We start from the raw sequence: 10,000 nt of genomic DNA on the forward strand, positions 1-10,000 counted from the left end.
GCTCATTTTCAACAATGTACTTTGAAAGCGCTTGAGTGTCGTAGGTTGTTTCACGAATGACAGCTGTGGGAAGGCTATTTGACACTGACCTGAATGCTTGTGGCAGGCCATACATCGACAATTCATTTCCACCCAGTTTAGCAATTCTGTCTTCAATGTCAATGAGTGTTTTGTTATAGATTTCATTGCTGATACCCTCCATGTCAGGATAGAGCAGTTGAGCTTGGCGCTGAAAGTCTTCAGTCAGGTTGTCTCTATATTTGAGCCATAGAGTGGCCGGATCACACAGTTCGCATGCCTGCAGTAATACTGCAAATAGTGCCCTGAGACTTTTAGGTTATTGTGATAAAGCAACCTCTCCTAAAGTTGCATCCCATTGTGCACAATCTTCTAACAGACCTTGTCGATAGCAGGCTTCTCTGTATGTTGTGCAGACATGTCCATGAATGGTTTTTAGGGCCTGGAAAGACGTTGGCCCTCTGAACTCATGCAATAGTAGACGAAGGTAGAAGCACTCTTGTTGAGTGGGATGCACTCTGTATACTCGCCCAAGGCAAGTGTGAAACTTAATGCCAGGGTATCCATGAACATTTTGACCTGCTTTCCATGGGGCCCAATTTTTTCCATTCCAAGTGTAGTACAATGGAATCTGTGGATACAGCAAGGTTTGAGCGAATGGATCCACTTAACAAAGCTTGAAGAATGCAGTGAGTGTGCTATCTCTTGGTTCCTCTGCCAACAGAGAATCATTAGCATCGGTAAAGTACACTCTTTGACCATTTTCCAGGTGTACTGCAAGTTGTTGAATGGCGGGGTGTCATTGGTGAATTGGAAAGCCAAAGATGCGCCAGAAAGCCTCGTTACTACTTATGTACTGTCCCACCTGATAATGCGCCACCTCGCCCTGGCAGTATTCTTGTTGAAGTCCAAACATTGCAGCGTCAGAACCCTTGTTTACATATTTGCAAATGTACTTGATGGAGTTAATGGAGTTGCAAAACTCAACGTTGATGTGGGCATTCAAAGTCTTTGACAGGAGTGGGCAGTATGGAATAATCCATCTATTATCAATATTGTGCTGTCCGATAGTTGCTGTGAAACCTCCGTCTGTATATATGTACAAAATCCACTGAGAAGGTTTTTGTTGGTCTGAGGCTAAAGCAGAAGACACATGCCAAGTCACCACACAGTGGGACTGAACCCAGGACCATGTGTTTGGAACGTAGTTTGTTACCACACAGCCACACCTGCCCCTATGTATGTGTGTGTACGTATGTGTGTATGGGTAGATATATTATGCATGTATATATGTGTACATATTACATGTACATCTATATATATATATCTACACATAAAATACAAAGTTATATCTTGATATCGCTAGTGATAACAATACTCAAAATATATGACAGACTGGAATTGTAGGCCTGTCTCTCGCAATTTCGATCAATTGGATCTTGACCACCCTCTTGTATAGAAGTGTACGGCTGCAGCGAAATTCATTTCTGGACTTTCTTCTATCGAAGGCATTTTAACAAAAATGCTTCCGTAAAGACAGTGAAAATATTGTCAAATTCCACAAAAAGGGACACAATTCAATTTTTAAACAATAACCAAAAACAATAACGAAAGGGGGAGGGTTACAGTTTACAATTAATTAACAAATGCAACACAACGACGTTTCCCTGACGAGGAACCAACAAACGTGATTACAATAGTTAAACAGTAATAATAATAACAACAAACCTTTTTAATTTATCCCCATTTATGTGAAACCACTTATTCAAGTTCAAGTCATTGATGCAATTTTTTACAAATTGCTAATACACACACACACACACACATAATAAGGGTGAAAAATTGAATATCAATTTGATTAATATGAATTGAAAACCAGTGGTGTAACATATAAGACCATAGCGGATCTTCTTCTAGCAAAATGGATGGCCATTGTTAATGGTTCATCCCTGTTATATAATACTTTCACTTTAATAGTTTCAGTATTAAAGTGAAAGTGTCTGCAATACAAAAGAGAGAAATGTTTTTGTTTCACTTTTAACATGTAATACTGAAATAGTGGAGAAGATATGATATTGCTGTGGGGTCGCCCTAGGGAAAAAGTTAAGATTTGTTTTGCCAATGACACTCCCAGGACCTTAAGTAAGGCATGTGTAAAATTTGAATGAAATTGGTTGCGTAGTTCTCAAGTTTTAGGGAAAGACACAGACAGACAGACAGACACACACACACACACATGCATTCTCAGTTTTATATATAGAGAGATTAAAGTATATTTATTAATTAATTATTTTATTATTCTAGTTTATTTTTAACCTGATGAGTGACTATATTTATATCGAAGTGATTTCTCTACCACTATAACTATTTCTTAAATATAGCTATGAAACACCTGTCATTATTCTACAATTTATATAAGTTATTATTATTTTTTGGGGGGAATTTACTTAATCTTTGACAGTTGATTGTTATTTTAATGTTAATATTTCTATTATATGTAATTTTCTGGATGGTGTAATTTAATTGTTCATTTTGAATTGATAAAAGGTGTTTTTTTTCTTTATATATATATATATATATATATATATATATATATATGAAAGAAAAAAGATGTTCAGAATGCTGGATGGTTGTAAAAATATATATTTATTTATATATCACATCTTATTACTTCATATTAGCGCATTCAACTACTACTACAGGAGTAGTTGAAAGCACTAATATGAAGTAATAATATGTGATATATAAATAAATATATATTTTTACAACCAGCCAGCATTCTGAACATCTTTCTTCTTTCACAGTGCCTCTCTTTGGGAGTGGCACTTCTTCACACATCTCTCCTCATCCATCCGTAGTACATGACCATACCAGCGCAAACGTCTCTCTTGCACGCCACATCCGATGCTTCTTATGTCCAGCATTTCTCTCAGGGTGCTTACACTCTGTCGTGTGTGCACACTGACGTTACAAATCCAGCGGTTCATGCTGGCGTCATTTCTTTCAAGCCTACACATGTTCTCTGCAGTCACAGCCCATGTTTCACTACTGTAAAGCATGGCATTTCGCACACATGCGTCGTACAATCTACCTTTCACTCTGAGCGAGAGACCCTTTGTCGCCAGTAGGGGTAGGAGCTTTCTAAACTTTGCCCAGGCTATTCGTATTCTAGTGATGACACTCTCTGAGCATCCACCTCCACTACTAACTTGGTCACCTAGGTAGCGGAAACTATCAACTACTTCTAGTTTCTCCCCCTGGAGTGTGATGGAATCTGTTTTCTGAGTATCAATGGTGTCTATTGCCACTGTGCATCTGCAGCACACGAAAGCTATCTTATCAGTTAATTTTCCTTTGATGTTGCTGCACCTCTTATGTATCCATAGCTTACACTGGGAGTTTCTATCTACACCTTTCCTACAGATTGAGCAGGGCCACCTACCTGAGGGTGTGTGTGATGAGTTCACGTTCCTAGTTACTATAACTTTGGTCTTTGCTACATTTACTCTAAGGCCTTTTGATTCTAAACCTAGCTTCCACACCCGAAATTTCTTTTCTAGTTCCAGTAGTGATTCTGCTATGAGGGCCAGGTCATCAGCATGGAAGAGCTCCCAGGGGCAACCCGTCTTGAATTCCTCTGTTATTGCCTGGAGGACTATGATGAATAAAAGGGGACTGAGGGCTGAGCCTTGGTGGACCCCTACTTCTAACTGGAATTCTTCACTATACTTGTTGCCAATCCTAACCTTACTAACAGCCTCTCTGTATAAGGCCTGTACAGCCCTTATTAACCATTCGTCAATCTCCAGTTTCCGAATCGCCCACCGGATAAGGGATCGGGGGACCCTGTAAAAGGCTTTCTCCAAGTCCACAAAAGCTAAGTAGAAGGGGTTTATCTTTAGCTGCAGTTGTCGAACCATGAATATGACATCAGTGGTGCTTCTACCCAGAACAAAACCAAACTGCATCTCATCGAAGCAGACTCTCTCCCTAATGAGATGGGTTATATCCCTCTCTGTGACCTTCATCACATACAGCAGTTTGATAACCCTGTAGTTATTTCTATCAAGAGCATCACCTTTACCCTCGTAGCAATTGACTATGGTGCTGCTTCGCCAGTCATTGGGTAAGATTCCATTATGAACTACCTGGTCCCTCTACTGGGTCAACATTTGGCAGGCTCTCCTCCTCCCATTCATTCTCCACATTCAGCAGTCTTTCATAATGGCTTCTCCAAGCCTGTTTCTTTTCAGAAACATTAAAAGCAAGTGCACCATCATCCATGCGGACGCATTTCTCTCCTGTAACATCACTATTTTCTCTCACACACTGTCTAGCAATCTGAAATACCTCAGTTCTTTGGTCCTCACGTTGCTGGACATTAGCAAACTTCTTTTCCGCTTCACCCTTGGCTATGTATACCTGCCGCCCAGCCTCCCTTTTGGCTACCTGGTACAGTTCCCTGCTTCCCCCATCCCTCCAGGCTTTCCAAGCCTGTTTCTTTGCTCTAATGGCTTTGTCTACTGTACTATTCCACCACCACGTAACTCTAGGTCTGGAAGGTACTTTGCATCATCCGCAGACTTCGCCTGTGGCACTCAGTAAGCTGTCCTGTAGGAATATCCAGCTACCTTCTATGTTCGAGGTCTATAGCTCTTCCTCCCTCTCATCAAATTTCTTGATGAGGATGTCCCTAAATCTCTGACCATGTGAAGGGTTCTTTAGCTTCCAAATCCTTCTTTTCTGGATTGGTTTGCTTCTTAGTATCCCTCTGGCCTCGAACCTAAAGTCACTAATGACTAGCCTATGGTGGGGATTACATTCTTCACCCGGCAGGGTCCTTGTATTTAAGAGCAACCCTGCGTCTTGCTGTCTGGTGAGGATGAAATCAATCTGGCTAGCAGAGTCCCCTGATTGATAGGTTATAAGGTGGCTGTCTGGCTTCCTGAAGTTAGTGTTGCAGATTAAAAGGTTACATGCATCACAGAATTCCAGTAGCCTAGTTCCCTCATCGTTTCGGGTGCCAATACCATGGCCACCATGTACCCCAGTGAAGATACCTGATTCCCGCCCAACATGTCCATTAAAGTCTCCAGCCACAAAGACGAGGTCATTGCCACTCGTCTATGAGGTAGCCTGTAGAAGGCTATCATAAAAGTGGTCCTTCTGATCATTTGGTAGCCCTGCATGTGGGGCGTAGGCGGAGATAATTGTAGCTGTGCTGTTCTGTAGGACTAGCCTGAGCTTAAGCACTCTATCGCATACCCTGACAACCTCTATAACCTTATCCACCCATTTCTCTGCAAGGAGTATGCCAACACCCCCTATACCATCCATGTTACCTTGCCAGAAGACTTTATACCTATGGGCCTTGCCTGCGAGGACCCTAGCTGAAGTACCGCTCCATCTTACCTCTTGTATGCAGTATACATCAACCCGTCTCCTTTCAAGCATCTCTACAATCTCACTAGACCTACTTTCAGTGTGCCAACATTGACAGTGCCAACTCTGAAAACTGGGAAGGTAATGTGGGGTGAGGTTTGGGGAGGAAGGATGTTACCCAGCGCCTGAAAGGAAGAGGGTTGTTGTGGTGTTCGTTTTTTAGGTATGCTTCATCTGATCTCTCTTCTGACCTGGACAACATTCAAGCATGTTAAGATTGCTGCCCTTACTGGAGGTAGGAGCCTGTATTAGCAGCGTTGTATATATATATATATATATATATATATATATATATACATATATATATATACATTTATATATATATACATATGCATTTATATATACACACATATATATACATATACATTTTATATACACACACACATAGGTTGTGAAAGGTTGAATTGTAGTGAGAAAGACAGGAAAAGAGTGTGGAAAGAGCATATGGAGGGAATTATGAATGAAGGGAATGAAAGGGATCAGAGAGTTGAAGCTGCTATGGTGAAGGGGCCAGTGGAGAGGGTAAGTTGGGAAGAAGTCATGGAGGCAATGAAGGAAATGAAAACAGGAAAGGCAGGTGGTCCATTGGAAGTAAGTGTGGAAATGGTAACTGCAAGTAGAGAGACAGGGATTGCTGTGCTGCCAGGGTGTGCTGGATGGAAGAGCAATGCCAGATGATTTGGTACTAAGTATGGTGGTACCGAACTTCAAGAGAAAAGGGGGATGCAATGAGTTGTGGGGCGTATAGGGGAGTGAAGTTATTGGAGCATGCAATGAAGATTGTGGAAAGGATGTTGGAGAGGAGAATTTGGAAAACGGTAGATGTGAACGAGATACAATTTGGCCTTAAGCTAGGAAAGGAGATAATAGGTGCAGTGTTCATTGTAAGGAGATTGCAAGAGGAATACTGAGATAAGGAGAAGGAGTTGTATGTGTGTTTCACTGATCTGGAAAAGGCATTTGACAGGGTTCCAAGGAAGGTAATTGAGTGGGTATTGAGGAAGAGAGGTGACTACATGTAATAGTAAGAGCAGTGACGAGTTTGTACGAAGGGGTAAAGAGTAGTGAGAATTGGATCAGAGCTGTCAGAGGAGTTAGCGATGAAAGTTGGTGTGCATCAGGGATCTGTGTTGTCACCATTGTTATTTGCAATAGTGGTTGATATGGTAATGGAGAGTGCAAGAGAGGGATTGCTAATGGAGACACTGTAAGCAGCTGACCTTGTTCTGATGAGTGAGAGGATGGAGGGATTGAGGGAGAAGTTTTGGAAATGGAAGGAGGCATTTGAAAGCAAGGGTTTGAAGATAAACCTTGAGAAGACAAAGGTAATAGTGAGTGGGGTGGAAGGAGAAGTGTTAGTGAGTAAGGCAGATCCGTGTGGTGTGTGTGGGAGGAGGGTAAAGGCAAATGCAGTGTTGTGTATGAAATGTGGGAAACGGATTCATGGTAGATGTACAAAAATTAAGATGACCCCAATACTGGCAAGAGATTTTATTTGTGGAAGATGTGAGAAAGGAGCTAGAGGGCTGGCGGAACCAGTGGAAATGCTAAGTGATGAAGTGGAAATGGTGAGAGGGTTTTGTTATTTGGGAGATAGGTTAGATGTAAGTGGTGGATGTGAAACAGCTCTGACAGCAAGAGCAAGACTTGGCTGGGTGAAGTTCAGGGAATGTGGAGCGTTATTTATATAGGAACAGGTTCTCCTTGAAGATGAAAAGGAGGGTTTATCGGAGTTGCATGAGATCTGCAATGATGTATGGGAGTGAGACATGGTGTCTGAAGGAAACCAGAAATCAAAATTTTGAGAAGGACCAAGAGAGCAATGTGTGGTGTGAAACTATTGGATAAAAGGAAGGTTGAGGACTTGATGGGGATGCTGGGATTGGAGGAATTGGTGGAACAGCTAGCAAGGGTGAATGGAGTGTGGTGGTATGGGCATGTGTTGAGGATCATGTTCTGAGGAGAGTGCTTGAGTTTAAAGTGAATGAACCACAAGAGAGGTCAACAAAAGAAACCGTGGAGAGGACAGGTGGAGGAGGAAATTGGGAAGGTTGGCTTGAGGGAGGATGCCTAAAACTGAGCAAGATGGCAAAATAATGTGAGAGCAGTTTCTTCAATTTCTGCAATTTCAACCAATCAATGATGTCTATTGAGGTGAAAACATTCTGTGCCATATGAATATGTCCCTCATTTAAGAAACAGATTGGGTTTATTTACATTTCTGAAGAAAAAAGATACCCTTCCCCCCCACCACTAACTCTAACACTAAAACAGATTGAAATGCAAAAGATCGATACTAGGGTCATAATTATGGGTGACAATTTCATATGATACTGCTAGAAAAAACTGCCGTTCAAACCAAAAAGATCCGTAGGAACTGAGCCAAATCAAACTAGAACCTGGTGCAGCTTTCTGGTCAAACTGTCCAACCCATGCCAGTATGGAAGATGGATGATGATGATGATAATGATGTTCTCTCTCTTTCTATACTTGCCTCCAGTGCCAAAAATCTGTCATCAAATAAGTTACAGCCAAAACATGTTTAGCATCGAAACACCTGTGCTAAATGGCTGGTGCCCAAATAGTTGCCCTCAGTAAGCCCATTCTAAGTTTCTTACAGTTTAGAATTATTAAATACATCAGTAACGAAAATGAAGATACTGCTTGAATATAATTCAATCACATAATTACACTTAAGTCAAAGAAAATATAGATAGAATATATATATATATATAACTTTAGGTAAATATATTCAATAAGAATATTATATACTGAATTTATATTGAGTGCTCCACTGTATAAAAATATTAATACTATTAAAGTATTTATATATTTAATATGAGCGATATATAGATATATTTTTTAATAATATATTATTATTATTAATATAAGAAAATTAATTTCCTTATATTAATAATAATATATTATTAATATATATATATATATATATATATATAAAACACATTTTTTTTTATGTAGACAAAAAGGTTAAACAAAAACGAATGAATAAAATAAATGAATAAAGATTTACAGGTAATGATGATATGTTGTTTCCTTCAACATTAAACTCATCCATATTTACACAATTTTCCAGGGATTTTGGGACCTTGGTTAAACTATTATATCTGAAATATAAAAAGTAAAATTAAGAGAGATTATTAAATTTATAATATCACTTGTAGTACTGATTAATCTATCTTATCTTATATATAATAAAACAGATGTGTGTGTGTACAGGCCTTTTTCTTGATCCCCCTTAAAATCAATATTTTTCATCTGATTTGGTTCATGCTGGGAAAATACATCACTTATGTTCCAGAGATGGTCATAGACTCTTCAAATTTTCCACATAATGAGTAATACCACTCTTAGGGGGATGAAAACATCTTCTCATAGGTAAATAACAAATACCGATGATTGTTGCTTCAAGGGACATTACTCTTGATGTAGTTCTGCTACTTCATCTTCTACAACAGTTTTTACAATGCTCATTTACTGGGTCAACCTACAACCCAGTTTTTGGAAAGGCTCCTTAAAATCAGTGATGGAGAAATTACTTTCACCGACAATGGATACATTGACACTATCACCATTGGCCACACTGTCTCCAGTCCTGATGACTTGTGTTCTGCTGTTTACTCAAATCTTAGAACAGAATACATAAAACCACATTGGCTTCACAACAGGGTTATGCTTGCACCTACAAATGCAGCTGTCAACACTCTTAACTACGACTTAGTAAGCTGCCTTCTCAAGAACGTTGCTACAGATTAGTAGACACTGTTACTAACCTCAATCAGGTTACACACTTTCAACAGAATTTCTCAACTCCCAACATCCTCCAGAACTCCCTCCTCATGAACTTCACTTAAAAGTCAGTTGCTTTGTCATCCTCCCATACTATGCAATGGAACTTGCCTTGTGGTCAAACAAATGATGGAACACGTCATTGAAGCCCAAATTATCATAGGACACAGCAAAAACGATACTGTATTTATTCCAAAAATTCCACTAACCCCAAAAGATAGCCCCTACTCTATGCGGAGACTTCAGTTCCCTCTTAAACTCAGCTTTGCCATGACAATTGATAAAGCACAAGATCAATCACTGGAAGTTGTCAATTAGACCTTTGGACATTATGCTTTTCACATGGACAGTTCTACATTGGTTGTTCTAGTCATACAGACAACTTATTCATCTATGCGCCTGAAGGAAAAACCAAAAATGTTGTCTACAAAGCAGCCCTACAGTAGTTATTCCTCTACTGCAATCTTCACATCTACGCCAAACTGTAGCTGTTAGCAATCAGACTTCCTGTAAGCATTCCATTGATATTTTGCTTCATTTCCCCGATTGCTGTTAACAGTACATTACCTTCAATGACCCTTCTTACTTCATGCACACTGTTCGCTCATAAGCATGCTCTGATATTTATTTTTCTATTTGTGTGTTTGCTATAAATGTTTGCTTTTCTTTATCATACATGGCTTTCATTGAAAAAAAAAGCTTCAATGCAGTTGTGTCAGGCATTACGAGTAAA

At 39.7% G+C, this 10,000-nt stretch overlaps 1 protein-coding gene across 1 annotated transcript in view; it reads right to left on the minus strand.

The window, feature by feature from the left end:
• The window catches only part of LOC115220253 (leucine-rich repeat protein soc-2 homolog), a 220,033-nt gene that overhangs the window by 196,371 nt on the left and 13,662 nt on the right, over positions 1-10,000 (minus strand). The window contains exon 4 of the mRNA XM_029790346.2: positions 8,492-8,585. Coding sequence (XP_029646206.1) covers positions 8,492-8,585 — 94 coding nt within the window. The remainder of the gene's footprint in view (positions 1-8,491; positions 8,586-10,000) is intronic.

The sequence above is a fragment of the Octopus sinensis genome, linkage group LG16, assembly GCF_006345805.1.
Source record: "Octopus sinensis linkage group LG16, ASM634580v1, whole genome shotgun sequence".
NCBI classification, from domain to species: Eukaryota; Metazoa; Mollusca; class Cephalopoda; order Octopoda; family Octopodidae; genus Octopus; species Octopus sinensis.